The sequence below is a fragment of the Chlorocebus sabaeus genome, chromosome 20, assembly GCF_047675955.1.
Source record: "Chlorocebus sabaeus isolate Y175 chromosome 20, mChlSab1.0.hap1, whole genome shotgun sequence".
Classification (NCBI taxonomy): Eukaryota; Metazoa; Chordata; class Mammalia; order Primates; family Cercopithecidae; genus Chlorocebus; species Chlorocebus sabaeus.
In genome coordinates, this window is record NC_132923.1 from 19,658,968 (window position 1) to 19,680,391 (window position 21,424).

The following is a 21,424-nucleotide window of genomic DNA, read 5'->3' on the forward strand; positions in this document are numbered from 1 at the left end:
GTCCATTTCAAGCACAACGCATAAGACCCTTCCTCCGTGGCATGAGACTGTGTGGAGACTGGAGAACCATAACCCTGCACAGTGAACTGTGAGGCAGCAGAGAACAGCGGTGAGGAGATGAGGTCTGGAGTCAGACTGTGTTCAAATCCTGGTTCTGCCATTTACTTGCTATTGACCTTGGGTAGATTACTCAGATCTCTGGTGCCTCACCCATAAAAATGACGACGAGAGTAACTAGCTCATAATGTTATTGTGAGGGTTAAGAGTTAAAATATACTGTACTTAAAATGCCTAGACTGATGCCTGGTGTGTGTGTGTATGCAGGTACGCACATATTCCTATACACAGACACGTGTATATATTTGTGATTATTATTCGCAGTTCCCATTTCTGAGGGGAGAACTTTAAATAAGTTAGTGACTTGCCCACACAGTTCAAAAGTGGCAGATGGGAATGAAGCCCTATCAAGCCCTATCTTCTCCCACCTTTCAAGTGCATCCTTAGCTCACAGATGAACCAAACCTACTGTCTTCTAAACTTTGTATTTTCTAAGTTCCACTGACTGACATATGATTTTTAGGAACGCTGAGTGCAGTGCTGCCATGACACTAAGTTACTGCCACAGGGAATCTGACCCAGAAGACAACTCCCCGCAGGCCGTCGCCTCAGCCTCACTGACCAGTGTGATCCAAAACACCATGAAGTTGCCTGTGGGGACTCCTCTTCTGTCTCCTCACAGGTGACAGACCCTTTGATCCTTCATGGTTTACTTCCACCCCCGTGCAGATTCTTTCAAAGTGGCACCTTTTCAAAGGCTGTCAAAATTATGATGAAAGACGCGAGATGCTCATTGCAGCATTATTCACAAGGGCCAAGATATGGAATCAATCCGTGTCCATCAACAGATGAATGGATTAAAAAAATGTGGTATATATACACAATAGACTACTATTCAACCATTTAAAAAAAGAACAAAATCCTGCCATTTGCAACAACAGGGATGAACCTGGAGGACAGTGTTAAGTGAAATAAGCCAGGCACAGAAAGACAAATACCACATAATGTCACTCATATGTGGGAGCTCAAAAAGCTGAGCTCATAGAAATAGAGAGTAAAATGGTGATTACCAGAGGCTGGGGGATGGGGAGGGGAGAATGGTAGGCAAAGGATGCAAAATTTCAGTTAGACTGGAGGAATAAGTTCCAGAAATCTATTGTACAACATTGTGACTGTAGTTAATAACCATTTATTGTATACTTGGAAACTGCTAAGAGAATAGATCTTCAACATTCTCAGCACAAAAAATTATAAGTATATGAGGTAATGGATATGTTAATTAGCTTGATTTAGCCATTCAACAATGTATACATATTTCAAAACACCATGTGATACACCATAAACACATATAATTTTAATCTGTCAATGAAAAAAACATGTTCGAGTGACTTGACTCACCTATTAGTGGTCAGATCACAGAACACACAGAAAAGGGGTCAAAACTAGCTCCTGTGCCAACCACCTGGGCAGCTCTCTCTCTCCTCCCACTCCCTGGCCTGCTCACACCCCAAAGCTCACTCCCCCAGACATGAAAACCCAGCTCTTCCTTAGCCTCCAGACCCAAACGCTGGCCTCAGCTGAGGTCTGGACATTCTGACTGGGCATCCATGGCATCTCGACCACAGCGTGCTCACAACCGAATTCACCTCACTCCACATCTGCCTCTGCAAACACACACACACACACACACACACAGAGCGAGCAAGTGAGACAGAGACAGAGAGAGAGAGAGAGCGCGTGCACTAAAACCTTGCTCCAAACACAGCCAGCCCCACCTCCAAACTTTTCAACAACCATTCCTGCTACCACATTCCTGCCATTCATTCTCAAGGTCACTCAGCGTTAAAGGTTGTGCCGTCTTCAACACTCTCCCTTCCCTTCCACCTCTCCACTCTGAGGGTTCCTAAGTCTCGCACATTCTACCTCCTCAGTGTCTCTTCCATTTCTTTGTTCCCAGGCCTGATGCAGAGTAGACACTTTATGAATATTTGCAAATAGAAGCGAAAACCTCATGAAGAACCCCTTCACCCCGGCCCTCACTCCCTCTAGCCAAGACTGTAATAACAACCTCCCAATGCCACCTGACATGACTGACATGACTGCTCGGGCATCTGCTCTATAAGCCTCCCGTGGCTTCTTCCCTCACCTACTGAGTTAAGAAAATGCTCCCCAGCCTGGCTTCAAGGCCCTCCACTGCATGCACCCAGCCGCAGCACCCACTGCCTTCTCAACTCCACTCAGATAGCACCTCTCACCATTCCCTAGCTAATCCTATGCTTCCAGTTTCTCTGCCTGCCTTCCTGCTGTTCTATCTGCCTAAGCACCTGGGCCACCTGCTCAGTAAGTAGTTCAAATAATGACTGAAGAGATGCTTTCATTCTACTCCATTCTCCACCCTGAAATGAATCTGTTTGAATCCTACGTATCCAAACATAGCGGAATGAGAGTATGGGGTACTTGCACAAAGTGTGCATCTAGCTATAGGAATTCCAGCTTGGAAGGAAAGAACAATCTCTTCATTGACCTCAACAGTTGGTCTCTTCATTCTCTTAAAACTAACCTTAGGCCTCAGAAAAGGAGGTTTCAGTTTTAATGCAAAGGCAAACAAAAACAAGCAGATTTTTGGCTTGTGAACTTATGAGGGGCAGGTTCATTGGAACTATCCACCAGCCTTATAAGTCAACTTTAGACTTACACTCCTGGAGAAGATATGATTCCACCATGTCAGAATGGTAGGAGTAGGAGTGGGTTCTGATTTCTTCTTTGTTTTGGTGCATGGACAGAGATTGTCCTTTAACATTGTTTTACAATTTTAAAAATGGTTTGCAGAGATTGTGCCCTTCTTCAAGGCCTGTCATGTACACACCTCTTCTGTGCATCCTCTCCTACTCAACGGAGAATGCCTCCTTTGAACTCGCATGTCACACTCCTACTTCATATTCAACAAATCCCACCACCTGCCAAGCTCCCAGCTCTCTAAGGATTTTATGTGAATCCTGCCTTGAACTTTGGTTATTTGTATGTATGTCTTAGGGGCCTTCCACAGGACTCTTCCCAGGGCCAGGGACGGCCACCTTGATTCTCTGTACGTGCTGTGCATGCAGTGCCTTGTACATAAAAAATACTAACATACTGGCTGAATTGAACTAAATTTAATATTTTGCATTAAAATGTTCATTTTGGGCACAAGCATTTCACCACTGATTACTGCTACATTTTGCTTGATCTCATCAAGAAATCAGCTAAGAATGCAATGGTGGTTATGTTTAAAAACTGCTTATCATTAAAGATGCATACTAAAGTGTTGAACAGTGAAATGACATGATGTCTGGGATACACTTTATACTCTTCCAGAAGAAAACAGTGTGTGTTTGTGTGTGTGTGTGTCTGTGTGTGTCTGGTGTCTGGAATAGGGAAGAGAGATAAAATAAGATCAGCAAAATATTGATTATTGTTGAAGTTGGTGGTTATTTCTTCCCTGTGAATATTTGTAAATTTCTATTTTTGAAAGTTAAAAACAAACAACAACACACATTGTAAGCCCTCTCACAGAATACTGAGGCCAGTCCAAGTGCGGCATCACTGACGTTCTGAGAAGCAGGGATCTGCTCCCTAATCTGGATGCCAGGAAGGTGTCTGCTCATGTCCACACCATCTCTCAAGCGACACACAGACTCCAAAAGAGTGACCCTCCCCGAAAGAAAGGCTTTAAAAATAATGGCTCATTAAACTCCTTTGTCACAACTTTCAAAACAATGAAAAGCTTTCAGAATCACTGGCTAATTTGTAAAAACAAGTATTGTGTGCCTACTATGTGCAGGAGCCTGATCTAGAGATTTTCACACTAAATACCTCCTTTTACTCTCATGACAATTTTGTAAGGAAGGTAGTATTATCCCCATTTTACGATAATAATGCTAAACAACGAGCTTTTATCGAGGGCTTTCTATATGCCAGGCACCATGCTATATACTTGCCTTGTGTTTTCAGTTAATCTCCATAACAACCTTATAAAATTGGTCCTATTTTCATGTACACTTCCAATTGAAAAACAAACAAAAAGCAAAAATGAAGCCCAGAGGAGCTAAGTTAGAAGACTAAGGGCTTGCAGAGTGTGTGAGAGCAGAATTATAGGACAGGCTTTGGCTCCATGGCCTGGCTCCTAGTATGATCAAATTGTGCAACCTCCTTACACACCCAGGTTATTAATCTTTCTCAAAGCCTGCTACGTCCCGGAAGACGAGAGTGATAACAACAGCTGAAGCACTAATCCTGAACTGTGTACAAAAGGACCATGTTCTAATACCCCCTCTGACACTTAGTTAACTTGGCACAGCTAATTACAGGAATGACTACATGCACCAGTTAAAAGAAACAGAAGGAATACTCAGCCTCCGCTAATGACAGGGTTTTATTATTTCGAATTGGTAGGTACTTTAGAGGCAGCTAAAGCATACTGACCAATTGTCAAAATGACACCACGATCATCATTTGTATGACAATTAACTATTCACCAACATTTAATGAGTGAAGGCTACAAATAAGGAGCTATTGTTGTTGGGAGGGGATGGGAGGGGGGACTCGTTACCTTACTGTGGCAGAACCATTATGAGGATGTATGGAGCACTGGCCATTTCAGAGCAATAATAATAACATTATTTGAATGCAACATCTATGCCCTGCACCCAAAGAATACTCATGAAGGGCCAGGCACGGTGGCTCACACTTGTAATCCCAGCACTTTTGGGAGGCCAAGGTGGGCGGATCAACTGAAGTCAGGAGTTTGAAACCAGCCTGGCCAACACGGTGAAACCCCATCTCTACTGAAAATACAAAAAAAAAAAAAAAATTAGCCGGGTGTGGTGGTGGGTGCCTGTAGTTCCAGCTACTCAGGAGGCTAGGGCAGGAGAATTGCTTGAACCTGGGAGGCAGAGGTTGCAGTGAGCCAAGACTGCACTCCAGCCTGGGCAACAGAGCAAGACTCTGTCTCAAAAAAAAAAAAAAAAAGAAATACTCATGAAGTTTTTCTTTCTTCATCCTCATTTGCTCCTTCCAGAGAAGGAAAAGTGAATTACCAGCCTTGACGGGGAGGAAAAGGGCTGGATGTGGTCAGCTCAACACCTTTCTTTAGCTCCTCTTGGGAGCAGCTGCCTTTAGGACACACATGTTCCTAGTCCTCTATGCTGGGCTCCTCCGTGCCCGAAGACAAACTCTTAGGTCTTAACTGGTTAAGAACTTGGTGGGGAAGACCCTCAAACACGAACAAATCATCATCGCCACCACCAAGAAAATGCAGTGAGCATTTAAGAGCCAGGCACCGTACTAAGCGCTTTATATGCATTTTCATATTAAACCAGGAAACCAAAACTTACTTGGAAATGTTCATCGACACACCCGAGGCAACATCCCTAGAAGGTGGTGAAGGAGGACTAACACAGGTCTCCTGACTCCAACACTTGGCCACGTGCTCTTCTGCCTTCCAGAATAATCCTGGACAGACAGCTGATAATAGTTATCCTTAAAAAACCTACAGGTCTAAATCTTATCTCCTATAAATGGCCCAGAACTCTAAAGTTTCTACCAAGTACTTAGCAGATTAACAGCTCCTTTTAAAGAAAATAATTACCTTCCTTGCTGGCGCATTGCTGAAGAGGGGCCAGTCCTTTAGTGGGGAAGAATGCAAATCAGGTTCTTAAGACTGAACAGCAGAACTCAACTCTGCCTCCTCCAGCTCTTATATCCAAAGCCTGTGGAACCCCTTCCAATTAACACCACAGAAGTCTGGTACTTCGGGCAGAGAGCTCAACCATGAACTGATTAGTATCCAACTCTTGCCAAAGGCTCATTTAAGACATCTGATAGCAGAAGGAGATGGCTTAATGTGCAGATTAACTAGCCATTCTGCTAGGTTCTCTGTTTTAGACATGTACTAAATTGGATCAACACAAAGCATCATTTGTCCCCCACAGTAATTCAACTTCTTACAGAAACCCTTCACACACTTAAGATTTATGTCCTCAGCTTTTACAGAGGGTGGATATAAGAAACATCCATTTAAACAATCATTTAGGGCCTTTTGTAAAAGAACAGTTGAAAGCCCTGTCCATTATGTTTTCCAATGCCCCAAAATGAAAGAGCACATAATAAATTCAGTGCCAAGAGAAAGTTTGTCTCTCTGAGAGAGTTTATGTTTTCCTTCCTCAGAGGAGAACTGTATAATCACATCTTTTTTTTTTTTTGGTCTCAACTCTTCAGAACTTCAGAGGCAATTTCAGTGCTCAAATATAATAACTAATTCATACCAACCACCTTGCAATATCTATTCTTCTTTTACCCTTTTGATCTTGATTTTATTTTTATGTTTCCTGCTTTAAATTGTACTTCATTTTGCAAGCCAACTTAAATCTTTTTTCTTTCCCTTCAAAGTAGGACATACACTCTAAGTAAAAGAGGTTTTTTTGTCACCCTCTAAAAAATTATCATGATCCTCTCAATGGCTGCAAGTGCTCTGGACTTGCCAGACCCATTCACGTCATCGCCCTCTCTTCCTGCTTAGCACAGTGGAATTCTAGAAGACCCCAATCAGCTTCAACCCCCTCACCTAGCTCAGTACACAAGCCCCAAGCAAATGAAGCCAAGAACTACCCAGCTCTTAGGACTATGCTCTGGAATTTCAGGAGTGAAGCTGAGTCCCAAGGCCAAAAATATTTTCACATTGAACATTTAATGCATATAAGGTCCTTAGTCCAGTGCCTGGCACACAGTAGATACTCAATAAATGGTAATTACTCTTTTTTTTTTTTTTTTTGAGACGGAGTCTTGCTCTGTCCCCTAGGCTGCAGTGCAGTGGCTGGATCTCAGCTCACTGCAAGCTCCGCCTCCTGGGTTCACGCCATTCTCCTGCCTCAGCCTCCCTAGTAGCTGTGACTACAGGCGTCCGCCACCTCGCCCGGCTATTTTGTATTTTTTAGTAGAGACAGGGTTTCACCGGGTTAGCCAGGATGGTCTCGATCTCCTGACCTCGTGATCTGCTCATCTCGGCCTCCCAAAGTGCTGGGATTACAGGCTTGAGCCACCGCGCCCGGCCGTAATTACTCATTTTAATCTGCCAAGTGGCAAAACTGAGTTTTGCATCTTACCTGTGTGGCAAACCAGCCCTCTCGAGAACTTTTCTGTGACAACATTCCAGAGTTACACGACCTAACACCACCTATATAAACAGAGTGCTTGGCAGGTTGTCTATCTTTTTTGGTCACTTCTCAATTACCTTATATTTTGTCCCAAGTTGTATGTGGTACAGTATCCATATGCATATACGTTCACGTTACGTATCTAGAGACAACCATGGAGTGTCAGGCCAGGCTCACTGGCTTCTAGACAGAGTCCAGCGGGGAATTCTTTGAGAAGGACCTGCTGCTGTGCTCATGCCCTACCCGCTCCTGACAAGCGTCCAAGCAGCTGTAGTGGTCTGAGTCATAGGCACAGTGAAGGAGGAGAAGATTTAAGAGGAACACAAAAGAAGAATGCAATTGTTTTTCATACCACTCGCACTTTCGTTAGGTTTACTCAGGGGCAAATATCTCTGAATATCCTAGGAGTTGAACATTACTGCTTTCCTAGCAATTCTAATTCTCCTGTGCACAAATTTTAACAAAATTCATGTGTGGGTACTGGTTTATTTACCCACTCAGCTAATATTTATTGAGTGCTTATTATGTGCAAAGCACCGGGGAAGATGCAGGTTCTGTATCTGTTAGCATCAGTCAGGGAAAAGCACACTGATGACTTTCACAATGGTAGTGGCACTCCATAGGAAAACAAATGACAGGATCCTTTGGATAATAACTGAGCCTCTTCCACAATTTAGTCTCTTTATTTCTTTTCACTCTCTGGAGAACACAGCTACCAACAAATCCCTTCCAGTTAAAGGAGCCCATTTCTCCCAGAGCTCCCCTCCTGTTGTCTGACAGTCCCTGCATTTCCCCCCGGGTATGCCGGGATCAATGCACAAGTACTTCAAAGAAGCCTCAAATTGGAGTGCAAGCAGCACTTTCAATGAAAAAAAAAAAAAAAAAAAAAAAAAATCCTCGAGCTGGGATTCAGAAGTTGAAGGGGGAGCGGGTACGGAGAGCCAGTGCTGGGATTTGACAGCACCATACAATACACCAAGGATCAGAGCTGTGAGACAAATTCAGCTCCAGAGATGAAAAATCTTCTTTTGGTGCTGACAACATCTGTTTTATTTTGAAGGTTGCTAAGGAGAGTTCTAGCTGGGCCAACATTGTTCCAGTTCAGTACTTCATAGTGACTCTCTTGCACGGGGTTCAGACGGCAGGAATAAAAAGCTCACCAGATAAACCCCGCTTCTTTCTTTTCAGATATCAAAGGATCACTTTGCTAACAGGGCTGATGAACACCCTGCCTCGTCTCCATCGGAATCGGATTGTCCCTTCTGCTTACTCTCATTGCTCTTCTCCCTGCCCCCTCTGTCTCCACTGGCCAACTCCCCATCTTTGCCAAATAAAGGCTTATTAGGGGGGAGAAAAAAGAGAGTGAATACGCCACTAACCCAAAAGAAGATTTCCATGCAGAGATAAGGAAGAGATAAGTATGAGTTGAAGGTCATAGCAGAAGGATCAGACAAAGGAGGAAATAGTTTCCTGGCCTTTAAAGATCTGTTTTGCCTGCTAATAATCAGGGCAATGCCAAATGCCTTCATCAGGGCTCAGGCACTCATGGACAGTAGAGAGAGCAAAACAGGGGAGAATGTGATGGTAGGCCTGCCCCATCTCTGTAATAATGGAGGTGGGGAGCGAAGCTTTCCACACCCAGCTTGACCTCATCCCTCCTTTGATTACTTGCAATTATAAGGCATAACAAAAATTAGGAAAAGTTAGTGTACATTTTGCTGCGAGGGCAAACATTTAGGGAAAAAAGAGGTAGGGGAAGAGGAGCTTAGTATAAAATAAGAGGACATGCCGAAGATCTTCACATATACAGCAGGTTGTTATAAAATGGGTGGCAAGGTGGCCAACATTTGAGAGCCACGCTGCTCTTCCACTGGGGAAATTATAATCTGGGGTGAGAGCACCCACAAAACAAGCCAACAGAAGCAGGCGGGCCCTTTAGTTGTAACTGGTATATAAAGATATATTGTGGGATTCCAGGGTGTGACGTGAAACAAAAAAACAAAAAAACGCTTTCCAATAACTGAAGGAATTATCTTTCTGCATTGGGCTTTGGAAAAGCACCAGCTCCTGCCAGGGAGCACCTAGGAGTCTAAGAGAAACAAACGAAGAATGGCAGCGTTCTCCCTCCAACAAAGATTCATTTCAAAGAGCCATTCAGCATTGCCCTGACCCTGCAAATGTCGACAACAAAAGGAAACTATATACTCTCAAATGAGGGTATTGAGACAACTAAGGCCACATTATCTAAACATTTCCCTTGCCTGCCAGATTCTATTTCATCCCCAGCTTGAGATCTATCTGGGCCAAAGTATGCATGAACCAACAGAAATAATGTCAAAATAATGCAAAGTGCAGAGCCTCCTGAGATAACTCCTTCAGATAACTCCGAGGAGGGGTTAAGCTGGAGAGGTTAAAAGTCATTCTCCAAACCACTCACCTAGCCAGGTCACACCCACACCAGCTGGGGAAGACACGGCCTCTGCCACTTTGTGCCAGCTCCTGTTGTGTCCGGGTGCCCACAGGGACACGTGGCAGAAATAGTAGCCAGAGTTTTCTTTGCTAACATCCCGAACCAATAAATGGTAGGAGCGTGCATCCACATGACTCAAAGCAATGTGAGGCGAGCTGTGCACCAGGGAATCACGGTCAAGCCGCGCCAACACGCGGGAGCCAGGTAGGGTGCTGTCAGGTGTCCTGCTGAAGGACCATGTCACCTCGGGCCGGACGTCATCTGCTCGGTCTGTTGTGATGTTACAGGTCAGGTCCAGTTCCTTTCCTTCAGCCACAGACACATTCTTGGGCACAGCTGCTCGCAGAACTTGAAAATGAAAAACAAATACATATAGGTAATCGATTATGTTTGCCCCTTCTATTCTCCACCCTCTTTACAGCATCTCCTTTTAAGTTCTTATTTACAGCATTAAAGTTAGAAGGCTTTGTACAGTTGTCAGTGCTTGAGAATTATTTAATGAATAAATTAACAGAACATACCACATTTCTTTTTATTTTATAAAAACAATAGCCACAAACATTTATATATACCTGCTATATATGCCAGGCAGTGTTTTGAGTGTTTTACATATAATAATCCTCAAAACAACCCTAAGAGGTAGGTACTACTATTATTCTAATTTTACTATGAGGAAATTGAAGCACAGAGAAGTCAAGTAACTTGCCCAAGGTCACACAGCTGATAGGTGGCACAGATGGAATCCAAATCCAGGCTATCTGCCTTTAGAAACTCTGCTCCAACCTGCACGTTATGCACATGTACCCTAGAACTTAAAGTATAATAATAATAATTAAAAAAAAAAAAAAAGAAACTCTGCTCTTCACTGTTATGCTATCTTTTGATAAGCAGTCTACTGAAGACTGTAAAACTAGCCGGGCGCGGTGGCTCACGCCTGTAATCCCAGCACTTTGGGAGGCCGAGACAGGTGGATCACGAGGTCAGGAGATTGAGACCAACCTGGCTAACATGGTGAAACCTTGTCTCTACTAAAAAAATACAAAAAATTAGCCAGGCAAGGTGGCGGGCGCCTGTAGTCCCAGCTGCTCGGGAGGCTGAGGCAGGAGAATGGCGTGAACCTGGGAGGCGGAGCTTGCAGTAAGCCGAGATCGCGCCAGTGCACTCCAGCCTGGGTGACAGAGTGAGACTCTGTCTCAAAAAAAAAAAAAAAAAAAAAGACTATAAAACTAAAATTATACATTCTCCATGTGCATGATGAAACTTGGGTGATTTTACAGAAAAGGAAGGTTTGGTTCTGACTGGTACATATTGTTGACTGGGGGCTAGGGAATAGGGCAGCAGAAGTGAGGGTGAAACTGTCTAAGGGATAAATGGGAAAAATCCTAAACAGAAGGGCCAGGAAAGTGAAACCAGACAATTTTCCTTGAGTCAAGTCTTCAAAATGTAATGTACTGAGAGTATCATTTATTTCTTAGCTATACCCACATAGAAGCCAATCATAAAACATATCCTAAAACTAAAATACGATGATTTTTCGATTATCTGCACTACTGTCCTTTCTCATTAGTGTGGATAATTAAAAGCAGACTATATTTAGATGAAGTATTTAGTGTCACAGATTCAAGACAGATCTAGTTCCAGCATTCCCCTGTCAAAGCTTTCACGTGGAAACATTTTATTCTATTCAGAAGATTTTAAAAGAGCATCTGTAATCTGAGTAGAAAAACATCAACTTGTGAAATGCCCGGGAACAATTACTTAGATGACAAGTACCAAGCACCTCCCAGGGGATTCAAGCAGAGGCACCGCCCTCGCCTTCTAGCAAGTCGCTGGCATCAACAGCATTGCACTGGCCCCAGTAAGTTCAGGGACCCAATTCAGAAAAGACCAACTCCAAAGCCCATGCTCTTTGGCGTAAATTACTTTCATATGAATATGTCCAAAGCCTGACAATATTTCAAACAAATATTTCAAGTCAAGTTCAAGATCCATCTAGACAGAAAACAGAAAATGAGGTGGGCACAGTATTAGAAAAGCGAATTTAAAAGTTCATTTTCTCCTTCCACCTAGTCTTATTCTTTCTCTCCCTCACCTCTTTAAAGGGGCCAAAAGTAACCTGAGGGTATCATTTGAGAGGACTAAGTATGGAAACTGCTGCCCTGAGCCAGGCTCTGCAGTTTGAACCATTCTACAGTCAAAGCTTGTGGCCAGAAACCCTGGAATCCTGCTGGAGTCACCTCTGCCAGGACTTCAGCTACTGGAAGTAAAAGACGACTCAGGAGGGAGTCGGGTCAGTGAAGAAGTACTTAACAAGCAGCTGTGGACTCTTTGGATGGAGAAAACAGAGTCTCAGGTTCAGAAAATATTGGCAGGGATGTCTTTTCAGCTGTGTAGTTCACTTTGTAATTTTCTCTGTGCAAGTGGCTCAATATCTTGTCACATCACTAACCAGAGGTCCCACACATTCTGGATTTGGGAGTTTACTGCTGGGAGACAGGATGGAGTAGGTTAAAGGAAAATAAAGGACCAGTTCTAAGTATTTGTAATGAAAGAAGGGACCTCAGACAAAGCCTGTGGTGGGGCAGGTTCTCTGTCCGTGAATATAACTAAATCCATAAATCAGACACAAAGTTTGCAGTAACCAGACCACTCCCATGACAGGGAGGAGGGGCTGGAGAGGAGACTCGCTGCCACATGGGTAGCACAGCTTCACTCTGTGCCATTTATCATAACAATGTGATAAGAATATATAAGCAGCCAGCTACGGATAGTGCAGGTGTGCACAAGAAGAGAGGGACCAGGAGCCCAGTGTGGCGGTTCTTAGCCTGGGGTCCACAAAGAGAATTCAGAGAGTCTATGAACTTGGATGGGAAAAAACTCCATCTTTATTTTTATTAATCTGCACCTGAAATACAGCATCTCCTCCCACTGTGAAAGTAAGCAACAAACCAGTATAGTATTGCCTGTGTCTGGGACTACCCCAAATAGAAATCACAGATACCTTCCCATCACATTACAGTTGCTGCAGGCATCCTGAAATATCATGTATACTCATTACTATTCAGAAAGTACAGTTGTCGTTAAGCCTGCCACTATCTTATTATCAATGCATTAATAAAGCTGCATAATATTACTACAAAATCAATTTGTTTTACAAGCATTTTGATAACTATTTCTATATAATTATTTTCCTTTGTCATTTTGTGTACTGTATTTTATGAATTAAAACATGTTAATTCTGAGAAAAGGTCTGCAGGTTTCAAAAGGCTGTCGAAAACTCTCATGGCACCAAAAGATTATGAACGCTGTTTCATCTGAGAGACAGATATTACCTGCCTAATAAGTTCAGAGTGTTCAAGTCTCTTAGGTAGATATTACAGGTCTTGTGGTGTGTTTGAAACAAAGAAATGTCTTTACAATTCATATTCTTTCATAAAAGTGTAACTTTCTACAAAGCTGAAACTCTTAACTCTTCTGCCTCATTAAAAGAGTTGTTTGATGCAAGTTTAATATACAGAGGTTTCTTAGGGCAGATTCCAGAGCAATCACTTCTGATCAGGAAGGTAACCTAAGTCCATCTGGAAAGCGATTTCTGCAGCCACTGGAGCCCAGATTGACCGGTAATGAGCAGCTCCTTTCCTTGATGGCCACAGTCACTCAAGAACTTCAGACCTGCTTTTACACCACCCACTTTTCCAAATCCAGGTTCTGTGCTGTGGTATAAGTGCAGAGTACAGAGCTCAGGACAATGCAGCTTCAGAGACAAAATACTCCCCCTGCGTATTGTTTCCTGCTTTCCTTCCCGTCTGAACAACAGAGATGCCACATATTCACATTCATGCTCAGGAAATGAGTCCAACAACCAAGGTCTTCCCAGTTTAAAAAACAGAAGGCAGCAGCAACAGCAGCAAAGTACTCTGAGATCTGAAGATGTCAGACTCGCAGAAAACCAAGGACATCCATTCATTCTGAGCAATGACACTGCCCTGCCTTGGTCTCTATACACTGTCTCTGTGAAGCCTGAAGCTCCACAGTCCATGGGAACAAGCCTCAAATACCTCTGACCTAAGGGCCCGGAATAGAGCTGAGCACACAGTAGGTTCTCCATTGATGCTGGCTGGACAATGAGTCAACAATAGCATGTTTTCCTTTTATTTTTATGTGTTTTCTAAAACGCATTTTGTATTTTCTTAATTACTTCTATAACTGCAGTAGAGGGTTGGGAAAAAAAAAAAAAAAAGCTGATTCACAGATGACAGGACAAAGGGCTTCTTGTATAGACCCCAGGACTGGATGCTCCTGTGGTCTGTATGACACAGGAAAGCAAGTGGCCCTGCTCTAGAGAGCTCCTCCCACTACCAGGAAAGGCACATCTGAGGGGAGGGAAAGGCAGGCCTAGAGGATACAAGTTAGATGAAAGGTTTTGGGATGAGCCAGGCACACACCCCAACAGCTGCAGAGAATGGCAGGTCCAAGGACTCAGGAAACACCAAACCCAACAAAGCTTAGGGGGCAGGGTGTGGCACCTTCACCCCAAAGCCCCACTGAACACCAAGCCCCACCTAATCTGGCTGAGGGACTGCGGCACCTAAACTCTGAATGAAAGATCTGCCTTCGTGTTATGTGCAGGCTGTGGTTTTCCATGGACATGAATTAGGTAAAAACAGCTGCAAAGCAAAACAACAGGCATCCTCAGCACAAAACAAATGTACCCCCATACACACCTCCAGCCTCTCAACACCCTACTCCCTTCTCCCCTAAAAATAAGGCCTCACATGGGAAGCAGAAACAGCTGTCAGAAGGGCATGGGGCTCCGTGGCCCAGTTCTTTATACGACTATCATTAGCCACAAAATAACAGCACCTATAATGCATCGTTTCCAGCTCACCTGTCGGCTGGATCACCACGGTGGCAACTTCCACGGCCTTTTCTTGGATTTCCTGCCAGTTGCCCTGCTCGGCGATCCACTCGCTGACGATACACCTGTAGGAGCCCTGGTCGGCGGACAGAGCCCGGGACACGGAGAGGCGGTAGGCGTCACTGCCCACGGTGTCGAGGCGCACGTCCCCACTGTGGTAGCGCTGCTCATACCCCAGGCCCGGGTGGAACCTGCCCTCGTGGGTCAGGGCAAGCACGTTCCGCCGGGCTGGGCCGCGGTGCAGCTCCCACAGCAGCGCCAGGTGCGTGTGCAGCGGCGAGGCGGAGGCGGCGGTGCAGCGCAGCTCGAAGGGCTCCCCCTCCCGCAGGCTCAGGCTCGGCGGGGGACGCGCGCTGGGACCCACGTGCAGGGAGTCGGCCAGCACTGCAGAGAGACAAAGCTGGGTCAGCACCCCGTCCACACCGACCCCAGCCAGCAAGGGCCAGTCCACCGCTGCAACCACAATTTCCTCCTTCCTCCCCCATTCCAGGGCCCGGATGGGCACGTTTTCCCATTTGGATTCATCTGTAATCTCAATTGACTTTCTGACTTGAAAAAGAAAAATAAAGGTACCAAAAAACCCCATGCTAGAAGTGGGTGGTGAAAACTCCCTGTGGGAGTTGTGCCTTGGGGATGGGATGTGCTTCTGCCACCCTTAAGGAAAGTTACTTTACCCCTCTGTGCCTCAGTTTCCTAAAAGGGGGATGATAGCTGGACCTTCGTCATAGAGTTGGCATGAGAGTTAAGTTAAACAGGGCAAGTTCCCAGGACCGTGCCTGGCACTCAGCAGTCATGATATATCATTGGGTATGACTGTCAAACATTTCTTTGGTTAGGACCAGGGCTAGGGTAGGGAGCCCGCAGAATCTGCAGATAAAGTGACCTTCTAGACTTAAAGTAGCAAGATCCACAGGGGAGAAAAGATGGCATGAGCTGCCTGTGGCTTGCAGCCTGGGGAATGCCCAAGAATGTCTAGGGTGAACACAGCATATCCACATGATAGGAACCAGCCCAGGCACTTCTACAGTCTAGAAAAAGAGGGCGGTGATCAAGTAAGTATCGGTGGTGTATTCAGGAAAAAAGCAGTAAGCGATGGATACTGCTACTCTGGTAACCAGAAAGGGGGCCACTACCAAGGAGCAGGAAACATCTATCAGGCTTGTCGATGAGCTGGCTAAGAGGACCCTCCAACACCAACACCACTATTCATCATCTCTTTGGTTTTTTTCCCCCAATTCCACACTCAGAAACTAATTCAGTGTCCTTGAGAAGGGGCTATTCTAACATTTAAAAGCTGCTACATTTTTAGGAGGACACATCCCGAAGACCCATCTCTACTGCAAAATAAATATAATGACCTTCTAGTATATATATATCATTCTGTGAGTCTGGCTAATATGACTCAGTTCTCAAGGCCAGCTCATCTCTCAGAGCACAGATGAATGGTTTCAAGAGCCATGAAGCTGCAGGCCAGGCAGACCCTGGACCACACATGGCAACCATCAGAGGCTCCACCTGGGCAGCAGTCAGTCTCTCTCATGGTCATCCATTGCTTTCCTCACCCAAGAAAGGCCTCCTCTTGTGTCTCCTGCCTTCCACAGACAGCAGAAGAGGCTGAAAGACACTGGAGGAAGTGGGATGGGGGTAGGGGAATTCTCCCCTTACCCTCCCTCCCACTCAAGGGGAGACTCCAAGGGGATACAAGGGTGCGTCTGGCTTAATGAAAAGGTGGCATGTGGCATTATTTAGCTCCAATACAAGAGTGTCTTTTTCTAAAAAACATGTCCGGGATTTTCTATAGGAATAAAGAGGTAGGTTGGGTGTTTCATTACTTCTTTAATGGACACGGCAGTTTTATCCCCTGATGAGTCTAGTGAGGGAACAGTCTCTGAGCTATGGTAGGGTTGTACAAGTCACGAGGGAATGAATGCCTCAATCAACCCTCGCTTTTTATATCACCATGTGCATTTTCTACTTTCTGATAATTACATACATTCTGACCCAGACATAAATCCTTTTGGGAACAAGGCAGGGTACAAATAAATGCATAATTAAGTAACAATAACAACAAATTATAATGTTTCTATTTTCTTAGCCCCAAATTAAAATGATTTGTTCTTGCTCGTTTACTAATTAGCTGTGTGATTTTAGGCAAGTAATTAACCTATGCTCTTCCATTTTCTCATGTATAAATTAGGGAAATATTCTGCCCTATTTTGATTGGGTTCAGAGAATTGAATGTGTGAATACATCTAAAAGGACTTGGAAAATGAAACAAACAAACAAAACCCCCAAAACAAATCCCAAAACATTCCAGGTACATAAGGTGTAATTATTTGCAAAGCTAGGTCAATAAGCTAGTAGAGACCACGTCTTCTTTCTCTACATATAACACATACAACTTCTGGTACAAACATGTACTTTTAAATCATGAAAGTCACAGAGAAAGACATGAACTTTGAAGTGCCTGTTATTCCCATAAACCTGAGCATCATTAACATGACCATCCCCTTCCTGTCACTAACCACTGAATGCTTACCATGGCACTGCTCTAAGGCTTTACACCTGGTAACTCACCTGTCCTCACAACCTTTAAGGTTAGAGGAGGAAGCTGAGGCATGTAACATGCCCACAGCCATGCAGCTGACAAGTAGTAGAGCCAGCAACTGGACTAAACAAGCACAGGCAACCTCGCTCCAGAGCCAGCTCTCCACCACCGCATCATGCTGCCTCCACCTCACTGGGCATAGGGTGGCTCAGAACCACACTGGAGTGAAGAGAAAGGGCCCTCTAAGGTCATCTGGCCCATCCCTGCCTTTAATCAGGTAAGTCATGATTATTCCCCTGGACAGAGGAGGGAGCAGAGCCTCAGAGAGATTAAGTCTCTTGACAAAGTCAACCACAGCCCAGGGGCAGAGAAAGGTGTGGACCCTGGCATAACAAGCCCATGTAAGGACTGTACCTTTAACCTGCACTGTGTCCTCATAGTTTCCCTGGACAGTGGCATCTGTGCTGGGGGTTGAACATTTGTAGTGGCCTTGGTCTGAAGGCTGGACGTTCTTTATGTGGAGCTCCACGGCGTCGTTGGCAGTCCGCCTTAACAGGATCTCGCCCCTCTGCAGCCGCTCCTGGTACAGCTGGGCTGGGAACCCCACCTCCCAGGTGCTTGCAAGCTCCACAAAACTGCTCCCCAAAGATGAGAAGCTCCAGTCAAAGTTTTGCTCACTGGGGCCATCATAGTCACTGACGTTGCAGGGTATGACCAGCTCAGTGCCCACCACTCGAACCAGGGTCCCTGTGGGGACTCTCACCACACGGCCTCGACAAAGAGCTGCAATGATAAGAGATGAAAGGCAGGTCTTTAATCACAGAAAGTCTTCCCAGGACAAATGTGGCAAACCTGTGGATGCTCCTGCTCACAGGCATGGCAGAAACGTGATAGCCAAACCACCAGGGAAAATGTGTCTATGCAGAAGCTTAAGCCTGTCCCTTAAATAATGAGCCAGGAATGCAACCTCAAAATGAGCACCTCTCACACAACCAGTTTCCCAGGACTAAGAGGGAGGAAGATAAGCATTAAAAGCAGATTGACCATAAACCTCAATAGTTTCTTCCCTCCAGTTACTATTTAACACACCCTAACCACTCGATGTGATGTAAAAATATTTTAGGTTTTGTGTGAAAGAAAAGCGCACAGCTAGTCAAGCGTTTACATTTCTGCCCACCCTATATCAGCCCTCATCCCTAGAGACCATTATTCCCTGGGGCTCCTGAGACCTGATTTACAATGACGGATGCCAATTTTTAAATCCTAGAGCAGCCTGCTGATAAAATGATTTAACTCCTGTTATCTGACATTGCCTATAAATTAATTTTAAAATATGATGATTTTACCAAGTATTAATTTTCTATTTTCTGGCTCATTTCCTTCTCTACTCTTTGTTCTGATCTAAATTCAGAATGAGGATGGGGAAGCACAAAGGGAGAGAGGCAGGCGGGTTGCTGGGTGTTCTTAGGAATGCAGCAGCTGGTTGCCAGGGATAAGCCCAGTGGACACAGACAAGACTTCACTGGCTTTTCCTTCCCTAACAGTGTGCAATTCCCAGGCCTCTCTGGTAGGGACCCTACGACTGGCACCTGTGAGTCCTTTAAGATGTCTCCACTGCAATCAACTTCAGCATGATTTTGCAATGTATTTACTACCTGTTTAGCATTTCAATTGCACCAAATAAACACATATGGCTCCTTCTTGATGTTCTTGCAACAATATATAAAAGAGAAAGCATGTCTGAAATCAAGGAGACCTAAGTTTCAATCTGAGACCTCTCTTACCTTTGACTTCTGCCACTATGAATTGGGACAAGAAGGCTTCACTGAGTTAATGAAATAAAATGTCTAGGTGAGAGTCTGCCATGTAATAAGGGCTCCAGGAAATGGGAACCATTTATTAATACTGTATGTTTATCATTTGTTATAGGTTGAATTGTGTCCCCATCCAAAATTCCTGCGTGAAACTTCTAGCCCCCAGTACCCCAGAATGTGACCATATTTGGCAGCAGGGTTGTCACAGATATAATGAGTTGTGATGAGGTCATACTGGAATAGGGTGAGCCCCTAATCCAATATGACTGTATCCTTAAAAAGTGGGTAACTTGGACACACACATGCCCACAGGCAGAAAGCCACATGAAGACAAGGCAGAGATTAAGCAGATATGTCTACAAGCCAAGGACCGCCACAAATTGCCAGCAAGCCACCAGAAGCTAAGGGAGAAGCATGGAACAGATTCTCCCTGTCAGCCCTCTGCAGGAACCGCTCCCGACACCTTGATCTTAGACTTCTGGCCTCTGGCATCGTGAGGCAATAAATGTCTGTTTAAGCAACCTGGTTCATGGTACTTTGTTGCGGCAGCTCTAGCAAACTAATATACTACTGCTACTGTTTTTTCACTGGTTTAATTCATGTTTTCAAATTCTGGGTCGCCACCCTTTAGTGGCTTGTGAAATGAATTTATAGTCATCGTGACCAGCATGTGCATGTTTTTAAAGCAAAATTAAACCAAATAGAAAATACCAAATATTAGTACATTGCATTTAGTAAGAGATAAATATTGTTTCATTACATTTCGTTAACAAAAGTATGTGTGTACCAGAAGATGATGAAAACCTTATACCTTAATTTGAGTCAAGGTTAAAAAAAAAGATCACCATGTTAAAGTTACCTCTTGTTTTCTCCATCTATTATTATTTACTCTGAGAAGCAAAACAGGAAGTATCCATGTAAGAAAAAAGGTGATGGGGAAGAGTGTGGGTTCTGAGAAGGGGCTACCTGACTGCCTTCCCCTCCCTGCCCAGCTGGGGGGCAGGTCCAGACTGAACTCCAGCTCAAAGAAAAGTTGCTAAACCCTAAATCACATTACTCTCCCTAAAAATAAAATAAAGTTATGGGTGCTGGTAACTTAGAAGAACTATGGGTCACATATCTTTCTGCAGAGAATGGTAGAACCAACTCCATATACTGTTGAGGAGCAGTGCTGGAATGTGATGCTTCTTTCTTTCCTTCCATCTATCTTTCCTTCCTTCCTTTTCTTCCTTTCTTTCTTTCTTTCCCCCTTCTTTTTTTTTTTTTTTTTTTTGAGGCAGAGTCTCGCTCTGTGGCCCAGGCTGGAGTGCAGTGGCCAGATCTCAGCTCACTGCAAGCTCCGCCTCCCGGATTTACGCCATTCTCCTGCCTCAGCCTCCCGAGTAGCTGGGACTACAGGCGCCCGCCACCTCACCCGGCTAGGTTTTTGTATTTTTTAGTAGAGACGGGGTTTCACTGTGTTAGCCAGGATGGTCTCGATCTCCTGACCTCGTGATCCGCCCGTCTCGGCCTCCCAAAGTGCTGGGATTACAGGCTTGAGCCACCGCGCCCGGCCTTTCCCCCTTCTTTTATTCCCTTCCTTTCTCTTCCCTTCTTCCTTCCTTTCTTCTTCTTTTTTTTTTTTTTTTTTTTTTTTGGTTGTTGCCCAGGCTGGAGTGCAGTGGCATGATCACAGCTCCCTGCCGCCTCAACCTTCTGAGCTAAGGCAATCCTCCCACCTCAGCCTCATGAGTAGCTGGGACCACAGGTGGACACCACCACACCCAGCTATTTTTCTACTTTTTTGTAGAGATGGGGTCTCGCTATTTCACCCAGGCTGGTCTCAAACTCCCAGGTTCAAGCAATCCTCCAACCTCGGCCTCCCACGGTGCTGAGATTATAGGCACGAGCCAGCCCACCTAGCCCATGCTACTTCTAAGGCAACTCAGTGGCTCAGGATGACACCCTGACCTCACACCTGTTAATTCTGGCAACCATGAGGCAGACCTGCAGTGGTTGCCCAGCTTTAACTGCCTTAGATGAGGCTGATGGTACCTCCAGTCCCACGTATGGGCACTGGGGCTAAAACCAGGTAAATCAGAATTCTGCTGGCTCTTTTTTGCTAAAGCTTCTTAGAGGCTTTAGCTTCCAGTGGAATCAAGGTAATATAAAGATGAGGTACTCTAAACTGCACATAGGTGGGTCTCCTGACCCTGAGGAGAAGTCATCCGTAGGAGAAGAGACCCAGGCCCAGGACCCAGCACCTGAACGACAAAGGTCAGAAAGTCACCCCAGTCACTGCCAAATGGCAGCATCTGAGCTGTTGGATCCAGTCATGCCTTCTACACCATTCCCGACGCAATCGAACATGCACTCTCATGTGCAAGAATGTACACCCACACATACACACAACCCCACACCCCTTTCCCTGGACATTTTAGTTTATTG

At 44.8% G+C, this 21,424-nt stretch overlaps 1 protein-coding gene across 1 annotated transcript in view; it reads right to left on the minus strand.

The window, feature by feature from the left end:
• Positions 1-21,424, minus strand: part of PTGFRN (prostaglandin F2 receptor inhibitor) — a 76,469-nt gene that overhangs the window by 23,623 nt on the left and 31,422 nt on the right. The window contains exons 2-4 of the mRNA XM_007977424.3: positions 17,598-17,966; positions 14,606-15,019; positions 9,685-10,065 (exon numbers count right to left, since the gene is read on the minus strand). Coding sequence (XP_007975615.1) covers positions 9,685-10,065; positions 14,606-15,019; positions 17,598-17,966 — 1,164 coding nt within the window. The remainder of the gene's footprint in view (positions 1-9,684; positions 10,066-14,605; positions 15,020-17,597; positions 17,967-21,424) is intronic.